Here is a 22,689-nt window from a genome sequence, read left to right as displayed (position 1 = left end):
CATACAAATAAGGAAATGATTACATAAATTATTGGATATCCACGTGCCATCTGCCTGGTTATGTCCCTAAGGCCACACATAATGCTTGATACATGCTAAGATCTCAGGAAATATTTAATAAATTTATGATCAAATGAAATAAAATGTAGCTAGGAAAATGTTTTCAAAGAATATTAAAGTGTATGAGGAAATAAGTATGATTCTATCTTGAAAAATCGTAAAAAGATTGAAAGGAAATATACTAATGTTGACAAAGGTCAACTCTAATTGATTTGAGTAATTTTTTCTTATTAACATTTCCACTCTGGAAACTGTTCTTATATCCTGAATGAATGGACATGATCTGTATTTCAAAGTCAGCTAATCTGTGATTTATTTCGAATCAATTCAGTTATACTTATGTAATTTATGTACATAAGCTTATGTAACTCCATTCACACAGTACCTTCAGGAAAAATATATTATAGAGATTAATTCTCAGTCTTTTACCACATCAGACAACTGAATTAAGGCTATTTTAGCACCCACTCCCTTCAAAGAATCATGAAAGATATCCATTAATCTTCAAAATGCCTTACATAATTAGGAAAATGAAAACTTTCTGATTTTCCATTCACAAAATAAACATTTACTTACTCATATTGATCTAAGTTGTTTGATTTCTTTCCCGTTACATAATTACTTGGGATATATCCTTCATTCCTAGAAATAAGAAAAGTACTTTAGATAAACTAAGATTACTTTACTGGGAGGTTATTAAAAGAAAGAACAATTATTGCCTTTTGAAATAAAGCATAATATTGCTTAAAGCTTATAAGAAAGACTAGCTGACCCCTCAAAATTCAGTATCTGTAATTCATCTGACATTTTACAAAGTACTTTCACTTTTGGTGCCCATAAAAATTCTGGGTTAGGCAAACATTATCGTACACATTTTCCGGTGGGGAAACTAAAGCTTAGAAAGATTATGGGATTTTTTTTCCCAAGGTCCTAAAATTAGCCAGCAACAGGGCCAGAACTCGAACTCTGGACTTGTGACTAGGTCCTGTGCTCCTCCAACATTCCACAATACTTCTCCAGAATTCACAGTTTTGGTGATATGTGTTAAAGAAACCACTAATTCAGAAAAGTCAAAGTGTTGGATTAAAAACACCCACCACTCTAATACCTCAATAGTTCTTATAGAATAGTTTCACAGGCCGGGCGCGGTGGCTCAAGCCTGTAATCCCAGCACTTTGGGAGGCCGAGACGGGTGGATCACGAGGTCAGGAGATCGAGACCATCCTGGCTAACACGGTGAAACCCCATCTCTACTAAAAAATACAAAAAACTAGCCGGGTGAGGTGGCGGGCGCCTGTAGTCCCAGCTACTCAGGAGGCTGAGGCAGGAGAATGGCGTAAACCCAGGAGGTGGAGCTTGCAGTGAGCTGAGATCCGGCCACTGCACCCCAGCCTGGGCGACAGAGCAAGACTCCGTCTCAAAAAAAAAAAAAAAAAAAAAAAGAATAGTTTCACAAAGGATAAGTCCTGGCCTTTCGGTCATTATCACTTGGGGCACTTGTTAAAACAGCAAATTCTTGGGTCATAACCCAATCAACGTGAATTGAGAAGACCTATGTCAGGTCAAAAAAGGTCCAATTTTACCCCAAATGACTTTTACACACATCACAATTGAAGATGCACTCTCAGGTCAGTAGGAGCTCAGGTTTTCAGCATAAGAAAAGAGATACACATATAAAATTTAAAAATTGAGTAGAAACCTTATAATCTTAAATTTGAATTTAAAGTATTAGTAAGAACTCATAATACACACACACACACACACACACACGTGTACATATAGGTAGCTCCGTTGCACTGAGAAAGGCCTAGAAGGAATGGCAATCCAGCAGCAATTAGAATCTTAGCATCACCACTGTCCCTATATATCATTTGTGACTAAAAGGAGCCAGTCCTCCTTAGAAAAATGTCAAATTGTGTCCAGGTGCGGTGGCTCACGCCTGTAATCCTAGCACTTTGGGAGGCCAAGGCAGGCAGATCACTTGAGGCCAGGAATTCGAGACCAGCCTGGCCAACATGGCAAAACCCTGTCTCTACTAAAAAATACAAAAATTAGCCAGGCATGGTGGAACATGCCTATAATCCCAGCTACTTCAGAGGCCAAGGCACAAGAATCACTTGAACCTGGGAGGCGGAGGTTGAAGTGAGCCGAGATCGCGCCACTGCACTCCAGCCTGGGAGACAGAACGAGACTCCATCATCGAGATCATCCTGGCTAACACGGTGAAACCCTGTCTCTACTAAAAACACAAAAAAATAGCCGGGCGAGGTGGCGGGCGCCTGTAATCCGAGCTACTCGGGAGGCTGAGGCAGGAGAATGGCGTAAACCCAGGAGGCAGAGCTTGCAGTGAGCTGAGATCGCGCCACTGCACTCCAGCCTGGGGGACAGAGCAAGACTCCGTCTCAAAAAAAAAAAAAAAAAAAAACAAGAAAAGAAAAGAAAAAAAAAGAAAATAAAAATGTAAAATTGTAAGTTTGGCCCCCCAAAAAAATACAAGATAACTTGAGTCATTTCATTGAGCCAGAAAGTAGGAAAGAAAAACTAACAGGGTCCTCTACCAAAAACAGCTACCATCGACCTAAAATTGGCCAATTCAAGCAAAAAGAATAATGGTGGCAATGGATTGGAACCAAATATATAAGTATCCATAATAACACTAAAAATAAACTGTTGGTTAGCATTGTTATTACAAGAGAAAGCTCAGTCATCAACTCATTATTTGGAAAATCAGTAAAAGTTTAAGAATCCAAATTTCATCTTTCCTTTCCTTCATGAACTACATGAATTGGTAGATGAGGCAGTTCTTCTTTAGAGAACTAGTAAATGCAGATAGAATGACAAAATTAGGAAATCACCATTTTGTAATCCCTAATGAAATAATGACTCTAAGAAAGAATCATTAATGAACTCCCAAATCATCAGGGTAAACACCGATGAAGAACTTTATGACAGAGGAACAAGGCTGACACCTGAATCACTAAGCAATCTTGGCATTATTAAAAGTAGGACAGCCAGATATCACCTTCTAATGTGATCAAGCCTCTAGCTCTACTTGCCAGTTCATAAGAAATACAAGAAACACAGGCATATTAAGTGACAGCACAAGAAAACAATACATTTAATCTAGATTATGGCTCATTTTAGTGTTAAATGACCTCCTTTCATCAATAAATCAAAAATGTAGAATAAGAGAAACATAAGAGATATATTAACCAAAATGCAGTGTGTGGGTCCTGATTTGAACAAATCAACCGTAAAAATAAGTATTAGCACTAATCAGGGGAAACTGGAGTTACATCATTGGTTCCATCCTCACACGTGGGCCAGAGAAGCTCTTGCTCCGACCCCACACTTTTGAGAGCTCTGTGAAAGTGCATATTCCCTCTGACCTACGTTCCCATGCTCCTTTCTGGGTAACTAGGACCCCAGAATTCCCTGCTCATTTCCAAGGCCTACATGGGCCTTCTGCTGGGTCCATCTTCCAAAAAACAAATTGTGCTGGCTGGCCATGTGCATTCCCTTTCACTGGGGCTGAAGGTGTGGCCATGATGGGGGATAGCTTTTGCAGGCCACGTGGTAAGAGTGTGGGTTTACAGGTTGGAAGATCCATATGGCACACAAGAGATAGAGCCAGGGCAGGAGGGAAGAAAGAAGAGAGGTAGCCCCCAGAGCCAGCTTTCCATGCACTGCAACATTCTGGCACAGAGTTCTAAATCCAAACCATGCTTTTCTTGTCACTAGGAAAGGGTATTTGTCAAGTTGGAGGATAAAGTTTGTTAGCTTGATTTATAATTTCTAAATACTTACATATATGTTATGTGGATTTTCATTTGTACTCTTCCTCCAGGTCCAAAAATATTAAGGGAACGTCAACAGATGATCTTATTTAAAATACTATGATTAAGAATGATAATGACGAAACTATTCACAATAGCAAAGACTTGGAACCAACCCAAATGTCCATCAGTGACAGAATGGATTAAGAAAATGTGGCACATATACACCATGGAATACTATGCAGCCATAAAAAAGGATGAGTTCATGTCCTTTGTAGGGACATGGGTGAAGCTGGAAACCATCATTCCCAGCAAACTATTGCAAGAACAGAAAACCAAACACCACATGTTTTCACTCATAGGTGGGAACTGAACACTTGGACACAGGAAGGGGAACATCACACACTGGGGCCTGTCATGGGGAGGGGGGAAGGGGGATGGATAGCATTAGGAGATATACCTAATGTAAATGACGAGTTCAATGGGTGCAGCACACCAACATGGCACATGTATACATAGGTAACAAAACTGCACATTGTGCACATGTACCCTAGAACATAAAGTATAACTTAAAAAAAAGACCAAAACACTTCTAATATTAAACATGGAAACAAATGTGAGCTATACATATGTATAAGAAAGATTAATAAAAATAAATAAGATAACTCAAAAATAAATAAATAACATTTACAAGGAAAAAAATGATAATGACATGGTGGTTTGTTTGTTGTTGTTTTTTTTTTAAGTCTTTAGAATTTAGATTTAGGAGTGAAATAACATGATGACTTGAATTTCTTTTAAATATTCTAGAAAAAAAGGAAGGATTTAGACTGGCAAAATGTTGGTAATTTTTGAAGTCAAGCAACAAGAGATTCCATTATACTATTACATACTTTTTGGACGTCTGAAAATTTCTACAACAAAAAAAAATTAAAAATAGAAATCAATCTTACACAGCATCTGATAAAGAGAAGCAGTGACAACCTTCTTGTAAACATGGAATAAAAGGTTAAGAGTTGCAAATAAGTTAATAATGCACAGCAAAACAGCACTCAGATATGCACCATGCCTAGGAATCAAGCAGAAGAGAAGGATCCTGCCTAAACCAGAAGTTTCCACTGCTTCTCCAGAAGTGAAATGAGGAACAGCGACTTGAAATTGGGAATGGGGCTGGGACGTGAGAAGGCAGGTGGAAGAAGAGTGTGCTCTGGCAAGACAAAAAGTTCTCCTCTTCTCATCCACTGGAACTCAGAGTATAAGTGGGATTGTACTGCAGAGGTAAACACAGGATACAGAGTTTGCTTATGAAGCCTGCAAGATACTCATACCCTATAGTTACCTCTATCTGCCCATACATTTATCAATGATAGGGTTGAAAGGACTGTTTTCTTTAAATCCTAAATTATCTTGTACAAAAAAAAAGGTTGCTGTTTAATTTCCTGCATGTACATATATATATATTATATATATATACACACACAAACACATGCACACACACATAGACACACACATACATATATATATATATTCTTTTACTCCTCCATATATTCATGGAGACAGAGAGAGAGAAAAAAGTGAGAAGAGGCTTCATTACACTGTGTATGTGTATGCATACACACACACATACACACGTGTACATATATAGAGAGAAAAAGTCTAAGAAAAAAATTACAATAAACTATTTCTTAGAAAGATCTAAGGTTACTTACTTATGGCAGGTGGGGACAAAATATAAAATTTAATTTCCCTCAAGGTCAAAATAATCAAATTAAACATGTATCAGATGAGAAAGAGACCAATGTATTCTAACTTTTGAAAAGAAGTGATTGCTCAATTTGCATTTATTGAGTGACCACGAAGAAAAGACTGTGTTACTACAAAGTAATAAGGTGTGCTTCCATTTATGGCTGGTGGAATTAGTCTCATTACACGATAGTTACGACTCATCTTCTTCTCCCTCAACACTTGACTCCCACCCACCCACTGCATGTCACACACAGAGAGGGAATACTTACCCATATTTATCTCTTGCTCTCCACCAATGAACATCATTCTTTTCTAAAATGAGATATTCTTGGCCTCTCTCTAATCTGAGATCATGTCCTTCTGTTGCTTGGAAATCATACATGGCTACAACGATTTCTTCACTATTATCTTCTTCCAGTGGAATTGGTGGGGGAGGCCTTCGCTAAACAAGGAAGATAACATTTGAAAGTTTAGTCTTCTATATGAAATTGATCATGAATCAAAATGCTAAATGAGTCATACTTCACCACAGAATAAAGTAGAAACCTCAAGTCTACTTACTATAATCCAACAAACTCTCATGGAGAAAAGTATTGTAATTCCTGTTTCATAACTAAGGTAACAATGATTTAAGTAACCCACTCAAAGTCACTCATATCAGATCAGGTCTTGACTGGGTCCAAAGTGCATGTTTTCTCCACTATACCCCACTCCTGAAAGGCATATCATAATATCAGTGAAGTCACTTCTTTGTCACACTATGGTCTTAAGACTGAAATATTTCTCTAAAGTCCCACTCCTCTTAATATAACTCTTTAAGTGAAAATAGAGGTAAAATGCCAGATGATAACAGGATCTCCAATGGTAAAATCTCATACAATTAAATTGGTATTATCTGACACTACAAAAAATTGAAATAAGCTATAGCACATCTGTTTCTGAGATGGTCCTAGGGGAAACCTGTGTCACATCAATGAATAAACCCCATACTCAATAAGCCACAAACACTATCAAAACTTAAGACTTACAGAATTAAAATGTAAAGATTAACTCTCAAAAGCTAAAGACCACCTACCTTCTTTGTTTCTGGTGCTGGAGGTAGTGCTTTTCTTATACCTGAAAATGCCAACAACAAAAACAGATTAAAATGCTATCTACCAATAATTGATAAAAATAAGATATTGGTAGTTTTAAGGAAAAGTGGGAATTAACACATAGACAAGCAGCACACTCTAACCAACTCTGGTGTATGCTGCTTGTATCTCTATTCTAGAACAGAATTAAAAACTGCTATTATAGCTGGTTTGTATTACTGACTTTCTGAACAGACTATAAATGCCACAGGGATTGAGGCCAGGTCAGTTCTTTGTATTCCCACCACTGCATAAACTGGGGACTCAACAATGCTCATGGAATCAAACGGTACATTGATATCATGACAACACTGAGAAATTAATCAGCTTTGACTGTCCCTTCCTCTACAGTCCACAGTCCTAGAGTTTTGGCTGACACATGGCTACCCAAGATAAAGACTGTTTCCCAGCTAGGTGTGGCAATGGAACCAAATTCTAATCAAAGGACTCTGTGTACAAATGGGGTGTGCATTTTTAGATCTCATCCCTAAAAGGATTTCCCATGGGCATCCTTGACCCCCTTCTTTCTGCTTCCAGGAAGAGAGAGACTGCTAGAGCTGCAGCAACCTCAGGAACCACTGCAGGAATACCCCCAGCCCCAGATCACCCACCTATCACCCACCTATTACATGAGACTGAAATAGTTTAAGTCTATTTAAACTATTACATGACTTAAACTAGTCTACTCTAGTTTAAGTCACTGTAACTTTTTGCAGCAGGTCAGACGGTGCATTCACTAGTACCAAACCTTAAGACATTAAAAAATATATAGGGAACAATAACAGCCTTAGAAACTTGGGCTTCCTCTTTAATGTGCTAAGTTAATGTCAAGATATCCCAAGAGAATCAGGGTGCCAGAACTCATAGAACTGAGGGCTGGATGGACTGAGAAGGTCATCTGCTCTGGTCTCATTCATAATACAGCATCCCTGCCAAGTAGTAGTTCTGCTCATATCCAGAAGCTCTGTCAGTTCTGAAGGACCCAGTGGGCATTCTGCATGGCACCAGCAGGAAACAGTATATCCAATCATTACTATGGGTGTCCTATTACAGCACTCGTAACTTAACAATCTCCATGTATTTTTAGCTTATGACTAAGGGTCTCTCATTCCCAGGATTTATAAGGGTCTTTGGTGTCAAAATTAACCTTAGACATTGTTGTTCATCTCAACATTTACATATGAGTATCATTATGACATCTTACTGTTCTAACAGACTGAAGCCACTACTGAAATCCATACTGCTACACCCCATCAAAATGAGAACAGCCCTAATCAGACTGTGGATGCACTGCTACATGAGGTTTCTAGCTCCACATCTTGGTTTATTTGTTAAAGAACATTAATGCTTTTCAAAGCTGCTGACAGTGCCACATTAGGCTCACACTTTCAATGGATTCATTTTGAACAAGATTCAGTATTGTGATAAAAGCTTCCTAAAATAGACCTTTTGATTCCATGAGAAGTTCCCACTGTAACTAAATATAATTTTTCTTAAAAAACACACCTACCCTACATTTACACTGTACTAGAAAGTGTGCTGTACTTAATCAAAACCATGTCACTTTCTTACCATACCAATAATATGTTCATTCTAAGCACAATATAATTATGGAATAAAATGAATACTTACTGCTCTCAAAAAGATTGTATTTTTCACATCCAGGTGCTAATTTTTCAGTTTGTCTACAACACTGATAACTTCCATCTGTCCAGAATTTAGGGTGATATTTAATCATAATATTATTGTTGTTCTTTATTTCTGTAATTCACAGATATAGTAATGATTAGTGAAATACAAAAGTGACTACAGAATGTTTCATAAGTAACAGTATCAATCATTTCTTATTCCTTGGATACTATGTTTACTATAAGAACTCCCTTAGATCATACGACTCAGCATTCAGAAAAGCTCTATAGTTCTCTTTGACCTCCTCTTTATTTGTGTGTGAAGCACCCTTGTTAGCAGAAATGACTGCTGCTACACCAATGATGGATAATGGCAAAAGTCAACCTGCCACCATTTTGTTCTGCAGGAGAAGCAATGGGGACTATGCAGGACAAATTATCCATTTAAACCCTTCATGAATATGTCATTCCATCCACACCAAATGTTGACTACATGGGCACTTTCTTAGAAAATACCAAATTCTGGGCCAGGCGCAATGGCTCATGTCTGTAATCCCAGCACTTTGGGAGGCCAAGGAGGGCAGATCACCTGAGGTCAGGAGTTCAAGGCCAGCCTGGCCAACATGGTGAAAGCCTGTCCCTACTAAAAATACAAAAATTAGCCGGGCATGGTGATGGGTGCGTGTAATCCCAGCTACTCAGGAGGCTGAGGCAGGAGAATCGCTTGAACCCAGGAGGCGGAGGTTGCAGTGAGCTGAGATCGCACCACTGCACTCCAGTCTGGGTGACAGAGCGAAACTCCATCTCAAAATAAAAACAAAAAAAGAAAACACCAAATTCTGTTATCATAAAAGCTTGTACTTTATCACCTTCAGATATATTACACATTAAATGAGAGTGTGCTTTTCTTAGAAACGATACACTACTAGAAAAAAATCAGATTTTAGAAAGGGAAGTTATCTTCAATATGCTGGTATCACAACAGCAGCATATCCTTGGAGAAACACTTACTGTAGATTAAGAGATTACAAATGTTCTTGTGGTGCAGCACAGCAACATGGCACAAGTATACATATGTAACAAACCTGCACGTTATGCACATGTACCCTAGAACTTAAAGTATAATAATAATAAAAAATAAATAAATAAATAAATAATAAAAAAAAGAGATTACAAATGCAATAGATGTATTAACTGTATTTCTGTCTGAGTAATAACAGTATTACATCTCCTAAAATTATATACAGAGTAATATTTCATTGTGAGTTTTACCTTCTTTTAACTTCTTCACCCACAGGTCCCTGCTTTGTGGACTAGGTGCAAAAATGTAAAGTGTGTTAGCATCATGAACAACCTAAAATAAAACAAAAGATGGAATTGGTCAGGAGGACTTAGACACAGAACTTCTGTCTAGCACAGAACCCTTGGTACTACAGGCACCAATAAATGATTCTCAAATAACTGAAAGTCAATAACTTCACATCAAGAAAACCCAGATTATTTTCTTACAAAAGCATATGGACTTCTTCATTTCTACATTAAGTAGAATAAACATTTTGCAAAGGACCATGCTTTATAGAAGAAAAAATATAAAGGCCAGGATACTTCATTAATCTCAGTATTTCTTTCAATCTAATTAACTGAAGTTCCTTAGATAAATTTGGTGTAACAGAGATTCAGTATTTCTCTAAATAATATTTTAGATGAATGGACTACTCCTTCAGCATCACTCTTACAGCTTCCTTTTGCCACTATCAATAACTGCAGTAGCTAAATGGATTAAGCACCAACTACCCCAGCACTGTGCTGTGTGCTTTACAGACCTTAACTCAATCCTGCCATCAAGGTACGAGTTTTTCTATTTTATAAATGAGAAAATAAAGGCCTACCCAGTCCCCCACTCCTGTGTAACTTCAGCAGGTACCACTCATGCACCACGCACTGTAGATGCTGTCCCCTGATGTTGTACTGCCTCACCCACCCATCGCCATTTGGCTGGTAATCCAGAAAGCCGGAATTCAGACTTCAGAACCCAGCCTCTTAACCACAGTGCCTCACTTAGAGGCAGTCTTTGGTGGGCAATTAAATAGTGTTACTTTTAACATTTCTAATATTAATAATAAGATAACCCAGGGAAACTAAGCCAGACATTTTGTAATTTTATTCTTCAAGGTCAGTCACAAGGCAAAAAAACAGTCTAGACTGGCTAAAACGTAATACAAGGCTAGAAACCTCCCTTTGTCATGTCCACACCCACTGCATTGAAAACCAAAACCAAATATCTCTTTCATTGATAAATGGCTATCACCGACCATATTCAATAGATAATTCCTTCTTGTTCATTTAAATCAAAGGAATGTACTTTTTTTTTTTTTTTTTTTTTTTTAAGAGACGGGGTCTTGCTCTGTCGCCCATGCTGGAAGGCAGTGGTGCAGTTACAGCTCACTACAAGCTGGAACCCCTAGGCTCAAGTGATCTTCCCGCCTGAGCCTCCCAAAGTGCTAGGATTACAGGTGTGAGAGCCATGGCAACCAGCCAGAAATGCGCTGTAATAGTAATGTGAACACCATAGAACAAATGATGCTATATACCATTCCCATAAGACACAAAAATAAATCAGACATGAAGCCTATTTCCAAGACAAATACAGAAATACCTTATTACAAGACAGAAATGAGCCATGATATCAGAGCAATAAAGTGCTAAAGGAGATGTGAAGAGACATGTTTCCTCATTTGCTCCATGATTTTGACATCTATGTGGGCTTGCCCACACAACCAACTCTGTTCAGAAGGAACCATGCACCATGAGCTACTCATTCTGAATGGACATTGAGATGTCTGGAAAAGACTGCTAGGGCCTTGAACCTTCCAGAAACCTGTACTGTATTGTAATAACAATTTAATTTATTATAATAACTTACCGAGTCCCTACAATTAGGCTAAGCACTTTACATGCATTGCCTCATATCATCCATACAGCAATCCAGTTCTTTCTTAGTGTTAAAATCCTCATTTTTGAAATGACAAAACCAAAGTGGCTGAGGGTAAGTCATATGAGTAGGATATTTAACCCCCAAATATCGCTTGACTGTTCCCCTCCTGGAATCTGCCTTTCCAGACTCCAAGCAGTCTGACTTCCCCACAAAACTCATCTCATGTCAGTACCATGAGCCTTTAAAACTTCCTTAAAGTTTGTTAGACTAGCTAACTGCCTCCCCCACCAAAAAAAACCTAATCCAAATTCAGAGTTTTGATAACTAAAACTATCTTGATATGTTACCTAGCTAACTTGGGATATTTGTATTTCTGTGAGAAGTTTCTAGGAAGAGTGCCCTGAGCTCAACTAACAAGCTCCTACTTTTGGCATCTCAGGTTGTTTGGTAGGCTGAAGAGATATCTGTGGGCCAGTATCTCCCCCAGCAAACTTCAGACCACACCATGTTGGCCTCCTTCTGAGGAGGAGGATCCAGGGAGCTGCGTTTCTCGCCACCTTAAGTCTTGTGCTGAGTCATCCTACCACAGCAGAGGCTGTTGGGGAGGGAAGAGCTTTGCAAACTTCAAGTGCAGAAACCTTAAACAAGGAGGGAATACTCTCCCTCAGTAACACTACCCACTCGTAGTTACCCACCCTCCTATTTCTATCTTCCATCCACTCATTCATTTATTCCATAGACTTATAATAGTGTGGTGTAGGAGAAACAGCACAGACAAAAGGTAGACAGATCTGGGTTTGAAGCCCAGGGAAGACATGCCAGCTCCTGAGGATCTCCCAGCTGCCATGAGAATGACTCATCTAGAAAAGCATGGAGGAGGAACCATCCCATCTAGGCAGCTGGTGCGGATTCCCCAGCATTTTCTCCATCTGCCCCACTTTCTTTTTCCAGTGTCTTTTGAAAACATCTACTTCTACTTTCATTTTTTTTACTTTGCATCTGAACCTAATGTAAAATTTCACTATGAAAACGTGAAACTAGGATCTATACTTTCTTAGTTATACTTAAGTTATAATAAGAGAGGGTATTTTTCACCTTTCAAATCATGCTGCTTTAAACTGTGTAAAGCTCAAGCTTATCCCTTCTTGATTAATTTTTCAGATTGTTTTTGAACTTTTCTCATATTTATTCATCTCAACAATTTTAATAGTTCAAGGATGGAATGCTTTCTGTTCTACTTATATTATCATTCTTAAAAGCAACTCAAAACCTGCAGAGTGAATATCTTTTTCTTGGACAGCAAAAGTCCTAATTCTGGGTCCAGAATCATGAGAGCCACAGCTCCCTCATGCTGCCAATCCCTAATATGTTTAACAGTCATCAAAACTGTGGTAGGAGGCCAGGTGCAGTGGTTCATGACTGTCATCCCAGCACTTCGGGAGGCTGAGGCAGGCAGATCACTTGAGGCCAGGATTTGAGACCAGCCTGGCCAACATGGTAAAACCCTGTCTCTACTAAAAATACAAAAATTAGCTGGGAGTGGTGGTACATGCCTGTAATCCCAGCTACTTGGGTGGCTGAGGCATAAGAATCGCTTGAACCTGGGAAGTAGAGGTTGCAGCGAGCTAAGATCGAACCATTGCACTCCAGCCTGGGTGACAGAGCAAGACTCCATCTCAAAGGGGGGAAAAGAAAAAAAGAAGTGTCGTAGGAATGGTTTTAAATGAAATTACAGATTTCAAATGAAATTACAGAGGCACATACACACACACCTAGACACACACACACCCCCATTATATATGCATTAAACATACTTAAGAAGGTTTAAATTTATCTTACTTCTAGATCCAGGTGGCAGGTGTAATATTAGGTGTAATATTAATAGCAGCAGCAGTAGTAAGAGAATAGTAATAATAATAATAGCAACTATCACTTACCTTGCTCTTATTAAGTGTCAAAGCTATTTATACATCACGTCAGTTAATCCTCACAACAACCCTATGAAATTATACTATTATTGTTATTATTCCCATTTTTCAAGAGAGGAAACAGGCACAGAGAGGTTAAGTGACTTAGACAAGCTCACATGGCCAGTAAGCAAATCAGGCAGTTTGACCTCAGAGTCACCTCTCTAAGCACTTACTGTCCCTGTCCTTCACTTAGAGAAACAGTAGCAATAAAATAAGGAACAGGGAAAAGGAAAATTAAATGTAGCCCTTCCTCCATTTGTGATGTTGCCACCCTAGTGCAGAATAAGCCAGAAGCTTGGATATTTTAGCTCACAAACATCTTCATTAGCTTCGTTAGCTTCCCAAACATCTTCATCCCCCAAAACTGGTAAATGTATAATTCCAATGTAATTGATAACTTCATATGAGCAATTAAAAACAAGCAAAAACTCCACCACATTGAAAAAGACTTTTGTAACTTTCCTTTCAGGACACGGTGAGAACACAGCCATGGGTAAAAGGTGACTTTCACTAGGGACATTCACTGTTCAAGGAGAGCATAAAAACATCCTTGAGCAGGGAAGGAAGTAGTGAGGTGCTGGGGAGGGGCTAGAGCTCCAGATTATCAGGATCCAACTCCACACTCCTGAGTTCTCAAGGCACGTGGGAAACAAGACACCGGCATGAATGCGGAGTAGCTCAGGACGTGGTACCCTCCTCTTCAGGAGAGGAGATGCGCGCATGTGTGCTTGGCAGGCTTTTCATTTCCAAGGTGACCTTGGAGAAGCTATTTAACAGGTGAGCACTGATTTCCTCAGACATAAATGAGAATAATGAGACATTTACCTCCCTTATGCAACAGAATCATTGTGAGGGGAAAAAAATAACATGATTACCCCAAAGAAATATAGTTTAATCAATATATAAGGCTAATATTATTTTTTTAGCACAAGCAGCTTTTTAATCTCATTTCCTTTTGAGGATAACTCACGCCTTTCACTTCTCAGTTTCTCAGATTCATAGGGAAAACTTCAACCCTTAAGGATTCTTAAGCCCCGAGTCCTTAAGAATCAGATAATGTTTCCACAAAGACTTAAGCAGTTCATGAAGAAAAGTCATAACTATTAAAGTGGCAAATGAACCTAGAAATCAGCCAATCAGCCACCAAAGCAAAGACAGAAAACTGTAATGTCAAAGAGCAAACATGACTAAGCCCAGCACTGCACTGCCACAAAAATACACCAGCTCACCTGAAATGGATACTTATTTTGACAGGGAATGACACCATCATCATTCTTCACTATTTCCACACACTTGATTTTTGAAACATCAATAAACCCCTTTCTGTATTTCTTCTGTTAAAAGATAAAAAAGAGAAGTATTACAACCATAAGACATAAAAAAATTAACAGTATTATTATTAATGAAATTTTGCTCTGATTCAAAATATTGCAATTTCTTTAAAATTATCTAAATCATGTTTCCCACTAACTGCTAAAATTATTCAAAATACTAACACTGTGATTATTGTAATCAAAATTATTAAATCCTTTAATTTATCAAGATGAAACTGTTCTGTCCTGCCCCCAAAAAAACTCCAGAATGGGCTGGGTGCGGTGCCTCATACCTGTAATCCCAGCTCTTTGAGAGGCCAAGGTGGGATTACTTGAGGCCAGCAGTTCGAGACCTGGCCAACATGGCAAAACCCCCATCTCTACTAAAAATACAAAAATTAGCCAGGTGTGGTGGTGGGCACCTATAATCCCAGCTACTCAGGAGGCTGAGGCACGAGAATCACTTGAACCCAGGAGGCGGAGGTTGCAGTGAGCCAAGATTGGGCCACTGTACCTCAGGCCTGGGCAACAGAGTAAGACTCTGTTTCAAAAAAATAAATAACTCCAGAACAAAAAAACTCCCTTTCATAGCTACCTGCCCCTGCCAGATACACAAGTTGTTCAACTTCTTCACGTTCTTGATGATAGTCCCCCAAAATAAAGCATCAAAGACCAAGTCAAGCAAAATTCCATTTACTCAATTACAGATGCAACTTCTAGCCAGCTCTGTTTTCCCCTTCACTGGGGTAGATGCCTCCAGTAGAGGCAGCAAACAGAACTGAGAGTTATGTGAGGTGGACTTAAAATATTCACGGAAAGCTTCCATTCAGAGTCTATTATTAAATATTCTAATTTTCTTCCCCATTGCCTGCCCTCCCTGCCTGCTGTAGATCTGCCTGTAGCAATTAACCAACAGCCCATCAAGACTCCCTGCTCCAAAATCATCCACACCTTTAAGCATAGTTATCCCACACTTGTAAATTTATCCTAGGGAAAAATCCAAAAGAAGACAAAGCAGTAAGTGCAAAGATAATATAATACAGCCACTAAAAATTATTACAAACACAATGTAGAAATAAAAATGCATTTGCTGAATAATATTAACAGATGAATTCCACACAAAAGTTACATAAAGACTAAGGTTACTTTTTCTTCATTGGTAGGTATTCATATGACAAAGAATAGAAGAAAAAGAGAAATGAAGAATGTTGTATTTGAGATGCCAGCCATCCCCTGGTGTTAGTCATTGAAAATTATTTTATCTAATGTTCTGAAACCCCAGCACTGGCCACAAGCTTTGGGGTCCCCACCCCACTCCCAGGAACCTGCTCTGCATCCTCATTTGTCACCACAGGACTTCCACACCTGCCCCATTCATCTGGGCCATCAGCAGTTCCCATCCGACTAGAGGACTTTGGCTGTCATCTCCCCAGTGCATATTTATATCCCCCAACATACGCACACACTAGAACCCCACACCCCCTTGACACTTGATATGGTCTGGCTCTGTGTCCCCACCCAAATCTCATCTCAGAATTGTAATCCCTACAATCCCCATGTGTTGAGGGCAGGACCTAGTGGGAGGTGATTGGATCATGGTGGCAGTTTCCCCCATCCTGTTCTCGTGACAGTGACTGAGTTTTCAGGAGATCTGATGGTTTTATAAGGGGATCTTTCCCTTTTACGCGTTTCTGCTCTCTCTCTCTCGCCTGCCGCCATGTAAGATGTGCCTCTTCCCCTTTTGCCATGATTGTAAGTTTCCTGAGGCCTCCCCAGTCATGCATAACTGAGTCAATTAAACCTCTTTTCTTTATAAATTCGCCAGTCTTGAGTATGACTTTATAGCAGTGTGAGAATGGACTAATACAACAGTTTTGTCAGTCCCCAGTTCCATCCACACCTTTCCCCATTCCCTTCACACCTGGCTATGGAAGGTCACACACACAATCCTAACTGCCATCTCTATGCCCAGTCAGGCCTTCACTGCTGCTCATCAGCCATCATGTATATCACTAGTGAAGAGAACTCGGCGGCCTCCAGGGTCACTACCAGTGCCCTCAAAACTACAAACTTCACATTCCCTTTGCCTCAGTGGACTCCCTCCCTCTCTGCTTTACAGAGGAGACAGCAGTTATCCAGGGGTACATCCCCAAATTCTTCCTTCTGCAGTTCAAGAACATGCTAAGATTTTACCCTTTTTTCTTTTCTTTTATCCTGTCTCAAAGAGAAAAGTTAAAAAGACACAATGGTTGAGGCACTATCGTTAGCACTGAACACATGTTATTTCATTCCGTGCTCACAGTATCCCTGTGAGGTACACATAAGTTGATTCTTTTATTTATTCTGCCAGCAAACACTATGGGACACCAACTGAACAGGGCAACAAGTACCATGCTGAGTGCTGGGGTTTCAAAGTTATGAAAGGAGGGTTGAGGGTCTCTTCAAGAGGATTTCACCATATGATGGGTGGAAGGGGAAGAGGGATGATTCACAGTCTAGTAATGATCAAGCAATGCTCTCTTGTGGCATCCTACAGAGTGGGGCAGTGATGGGGCCATGAGAAGATGGGGAAGTTTCAGGAAGGAAGTGATATTTTGATTTTATTTTTAAAGGATAAGTATGAGTTTTCCTACAGAGACAATGGAGAGAGTTTCAGGCTTCAAAACAACAAAGTGCTGAATATTTAGGGAACAGAAAGAAATTCACTGGGGTTGAAGCTCAGGGTGGTTCAGGGGGCATGTGGGAAATGACACCAAAGAGGCTGTCTGAGGCCACATTAGGAAGATGCTTCTGCACCAGCCTTACAAGCTTGGATTTATCCTGAGCAGTTTTCAATGGAGAATCAAGAGTGCAGTACTGGGGTCTGTTTTTAAGAAGATAATGATTACCAGCAGGTGAAGAATAAGTGTTGACAGGGAGGCTAGCTTGGTGACTGCTATAATAGTTCAGGTGAGAGATGAAGTTCTGAACCAAGTCAGTGGCAGTAAAGTAAGAAGAGCAAAGACACCAGAGAATTTAGAATTTAGTCACAAAACTTTGTGACCATTTAGAAATGGGGATTAAGAGTAGAGAAGGACTGAGGGGGGCTAAGGGATTTTGAGTTTGAGTGACCAGGAAACACGGACACCGTAGATTATGAGAAGGAACACATAAGAACAGATCAGGTACGAGGAGGCAGGGCTGAGAAATGTTCGAGTGACAATTGAACAACCAGGTGGAAGTTAAAATATGGGTCTAGAACTCAGAAATGCTTAGCACCGTCTTTATAGATAAAGACAATTCTGCTTTTCACAACACATACACAGCGGCAGCTTATTCTAGCCACATCTGAAGGTAACCTTGGGAGGTTAGGCAGGGCTGAGGAAAAAAAGGATTGGAAGGGGCTGGGCGCCGTGGTTCACTCCTGTAATCCCAGCACTTTGGGAGGCCGAGGAGGGTGGATCATGAGGTCATGATCTGGCCAACATGGTGAAACCCCATCTTTACTAAAAATACAAAAATTAGCCAGACGTGGTGGTACGCACCTGTAGTCCCAGTTACCTGGGAGGCTGAGGCAGGAGAATAGCTTGAACATGGGAGGCGGAGGTTGTAGTGAGCCGAGATAGCACCTCTGCATTCCAACCTGGGCAACAGAGTGAGACTCTGTCTCAAAAAAAAAAAAGAAAGAAAAGAAAAGAAAAGAAAGAAAGAAAAAGGAAAAAGAAAAAGAAAGAAAAAGAAAAAAGGATTGGAAGGGATAAATAATTCACCATAGGGAACAGAGAGTTACTGAGTGAGGCGTGCTGTCCCATGCACTTTCTCCCCGAGCCCACTTTTACTCCTGACATGCCAGCTTTCTAAAGCTTTTCCACAGAGGGGCCCTTTAGGAATAAGAGCTTTAGGAAATGACTTCTGAGCAGTTACTGTAGAAGGAACACACAGTTTTTCCTCCATTTAGACTATTCTTTAGAATTTCTTCAGTAAGAAAATACTTCATGATTCCTGGTGTATGCTATATGCTATTGTCAATATTGTGGCCTATCTGGGTGCAGTGGCTCATGCCTGTAATCCCAGCACTTTAGGAGGCCAAGGCAGGCAGACTCAAGGTCAGAAGTTCGAGACCAGCCTGCCTAACATGGGAAAACCCCATCTCTACTAAAGATACAAAAAATTAGCCAGGCTTGGTGGCACATACCTGTAATTCCAGCTACTCTGGAGGCTGAGGCACAAGAATCTCTAAAAACCAGGAGGTGGAGGTTGCAGTGAGCCAAGATCACACCACTGCCCTCCAGCCTGGGTGACAGAGCAAGACTCCATCTCAAAAAAATAAAATAAAATAAAATAAATTGTGGCCCAAGGAGAAATATCCAAGATCATTACTTTTTTGTGTGTTATATTTCCCTTCTATTCTATAGCCTTTGTCCTGTTTACTAGACTGAAAATCATGATGAAGCTGAGACTTTCCCTGACTCACCTTTGAATCCTCTATGAATCTTCTGAGCTAAGAAGACCACCTGACACTTAGAAGATACTAATTCAACAGTGTGCTAACCCAGTATGCAAAGAACCATGGGCAATACTCTGTGTGTGTGTGTCCTCTCTTGCACACTTTGCAAAGCTTGAAAATGGAAGTAAGCAATGACCATTTTCTATATCGTAAACCAGCATATACGGGAAAACGAGGCAGAAAGATTAAATATAACTTGCTTTAAACTACACATCAACTGAATGGCAGAACTGGGAGTTAGATGGAAGAGATTTTGTCCCCCAGCAAGACTTACAAGGTACACTGTTTTCCTTTAATTTCCAGAATACTCTGTATTTTAATATCCATCCTAATTTAAAGAAATTAAATGAGAAAAAAATGTATACAAATAACCAGGCTGGTCTCAGGTGATCTGAGAAGTCATTTATCTCAGGACACCCTCTTGTCCTTTTCCCAAGGCATCCAGAGTCTCCACCATGCACAGGGAAAGGCTTGCCAGGGTATCCCTCCAATATTCCAAATGATTCATCCCTTTCCCACATCACAAATTTGATTCCTGATGTGGCTGTTCCCAGGGTCTTGCGGCAGAGGAAATCTCCTATGTGAATCACGTCTGCATTGCAAAAGGGCCTCAGAGAAGGAGCATGAGCTTTGCAAACAAGCAGATCCTGACTTGTAGCCTCTGCTTTGCCACTTATAAGCCATACAACCTAGGGCAATGCCAGTTTTCTCTCTATGCCTCATTTCCTTTCTCCATAGAAACAGGTCAATGCTGCTCTCTTTGCCAAGCTATCAGCAGGATTAAAGATAATGTTCATAGGTACTTAACAGTGTCTGACACATGGAACTCTGTGATGGTTAATTTCATGTGTCAACTTGAGTAGGCTAAGGGATACTCAGATGGCTGGTAAAACATTATTTCCAGGTGTCTGTGAAGGTGTTCCTATAAGAGATTAGCATTTCAATCAACTGAGTGAGTAAAAAAGATCCACCTCTGCCGATGCAGATGGGCATCATCCAATCTGATGAGGGTGCAAATAGAACAAGCAAAGGCAAAGGGAAAGCGAACTCTCTTCTTAAAGTTGGGATGTCCATCTTCTCCTGCTCTCAGACTTTGGTGCTCCTGGCTCTCCAGACTCCAAGGCTTCCACCAGCAGCCTCCTCCCCTACTCCTGGTTCTCTGGCCTTTGGACTTGGTCTGAATTACACAACTAGCTTTTCTGTGTCTCCACATTGCAGATGGCAGATTGTGGGACTTCTCAGCCTCCATAATCAATCGCACGAGCCCATTTCCATAATAAATCTCCTCATATACATCTATATATATCCTATTGGTTCTGTTTCTCTGGAGAACCCTGATTAATACAAACTCACTCCCCAAATGGTAGCATATACTATCAGTTTTCACAGTAACCCTAGGAAGTTGCAGGAAACTGAGCACTGAGAGGCTATGAGATTGGCTAAGGATTGTAGCGGCTGAGCCAGAATTGAACTAAATTCTCTCAAAAACAGTTATGCTTTTACCTGACTCCAGGTCTCTCAAGCTTGAATAGTTATGGACTTTTATTACAAAAAAAAAAGAATATTATGTTCATAGCTAACAATTATAGAACACTCGCTATAAACCAGCACTATGTTAGCCTCTTAATGCGGATATTCTCAGTGAATTCTCACAGCATTATAACATGAGAATTATTGTCACCCCCATTTTGCAGATGGAGAAATCAATACGTGGAGAGCATAATTAACTTGCCCAAAGTCACACAATAATCCAGAATTTGAACTTAAATTCCAATCCTGAATTTGTAAGTGCCACCTATACCTATGTAACTTGATATCATTTAATTACGTGCAGACATAAATTCAGTAGAAACTTCTTAAACTTATATAGCTTGTATACAACTATAAAACCAAAGCAAGTTCACAAATTAAATACAAACAAGACTATACAGCAAATAAAGTGAAATTAACATTACTTGGATGTGACAGATGGGGTGTTGGCTGGAACTGAATCTCTCTCCCTAAGTAGTTCTCTTGCCATCCACATGCTTATATTATTGTGTGCCACATGACACCCTCTCCCACCTCTTTTCTCATTTTCAATTATAAAGAACCTCTGTTTGTACATATATTGCTATCCTATCATTAGGCCCCATTTTGCACCAGTCAATTGTTTTGTGTTCAGTCTGTCTCTGTTCTTTCTCAACAGGCCAGAGCAATTAAAACAGATCTCAAACACGAAACCAAAGCAGACTGCTGAAATGGCATGTTTAGCAACAAAGGACCAAGCAGACAAAAAAGTACACACACACACACATACATTAAATATTATTGGGGGATAAAATATTTCATCAAATTAAGAAGACAAAATTTAGAAATTGCGGTTTTCAACACATGCATAGCACTAAACCTGTGGCTAACATTCATTGCATTCCCTCACAATAATTTGCATTTAATTTGTGAACTTGGTTTAGTCCTTCAGTTGTGTTCAATAAATATTGACTGCAGTGTCCTTCTACCATCTGCAAGGCACAGATACCAAAGTACCATAATAGAGACTTGAAAACACACACACACACACAATCTGTTGCCTTTATGGAATGTACAAAAACCCAACATCTTCTAGGGTTACAGAGACAAATGATCATATTTACAATCAAAGTTTGGATGAGTCAATAGTGAAAGACTAAAGAGTTCCAGTCATCTGTTTAACAGAAAAGAAAATGAATGACGTATTCTGCTAAAAATCCCAAATGACCCTAAAAGGCCTATTCTATTCATACATGTAGTCGTTTCCCTTTCCACTCAGAACAGATTTAAAAGAATGGGTCTTAAGTACAGTAGAACACATTAATTAAGAGAAATGAAAAAAATCTTGGGATGAATTTGACATTTTTCTTGTGAATACTGAGAATAATGTTTACTCAGAGCTTTCTAAGATAAGTCAAATGAATAGAATTTAAAGGCACTTCCAACTTGGTGATTCTATGAGAAACTGCCGCCTCTTTACCAGGGACAAATTCTAACAAAAACTTGGCATTCCATTACTTAGTATCTCATTACTTTTTCCTCCCTTTAAACTAGCTTATAATAGTAACTTATATGGGTGATTTATATTTTATAAAGCGCTTTCACACTAAAAAGAAAAAGAAAAATATTAAGAAACCAGTAATTATATATATAAGCATGGCATAATTTTAAAGATTATAGTTTTTAAAGTAATATCCAGAATAAAAACAGGAAAAGGAAAATCTCCATGAGAAATATGAAGGCAAAAATTTCATTTCCAAAATCACAGAATAATCTTGATATAAGATCGTGTTGATGTAGGCAATTATAAAGTTTCTAAAGACATACTTCCACTGTATTTAAAATTCAAGTGTTGTTTTCTCCCCCTAAGTGATCTTATGACCACTTAAGACTTTTCTATACCTCCTGGCAACCCTCTTCACAACTCCCCTTTGTGGCCTCAGAGCTAAAACCTATCACCAGGTGTGTTTTATTACAGTTGAAAGCAAAACTTACTAACCTATGTGTTTTGAATTAAGTCTAAAAGTGATTTAAATGGTTTAATTCTTAACATTAGTAGAAATTACAATACACTGTGTAAAAATAAATGCATACAGATCCCTTACTGCCTAAGTTTCATGTAATAGACTTCTG

The 22,689-nt window shown here is 39.3% G+C and overlaps 1 protein-coding gene across 3 annotated transcripts in view; it reads right to left on the bottom strand.

The window, feature by feature from the left end:
* TEC (tec protein tyrosine kinase) overlaps positions 1–22,689 on the bottom strand; it is a 137,290-nt gene that overhangs the window by 27,621 nt on the left and 86,980 nt on the right. For 2 of the 3 annotated variants that reach the window (XM_050790138.1, XM_050790139.1), the window contains exons 3-8: positions 14,478–14,582; positions 9,616–9,697; positions 8,348–8,476; positions 6,658–6,698; positions 5,852–6,024; positions 637–702 (exon numbers count right to left, since the gene is read on the bottom strand). In XM_050790138.1, coding sequence (XP_050646095.1) covers positions 637–702; positions 5,852–6,024; positions 6,658–6,698; positions 8,348–8,476; positions 9,616–9,697; positions 14,478–14,582 — 596 coding nt within the window. The remainder of the gene's footprint in view (positions 1–636; positions 703–5,851; positions 6,025–6,657; positions 6,699–8,347; positions 8,477–9,615; positions 9,698–14,477; positions 14,583–22,689) is intronic. The other variant, XM_050790140.1, reaches the window with a different exon arrangement.

This window comes from Macaca thibetana, chromosome 5, assembly GCF_024542745.1.
Source record: "Macaca thibetana thibetana isolate TM-01 chromosome 5, ASM2454274v1, whole genome shotgun sequence".
Lineage (NCBI taxonomy): Eukaryota > Metazoa > Chordata > Mammalia > Primates > Cercopithecidae > Macaca > Macaca thibetana.
The sequence above is the reverse complement of the archived record's forward strand: the minus strand, read 5'-3'. Positions and strand labels throughout refer to the sequence as shown.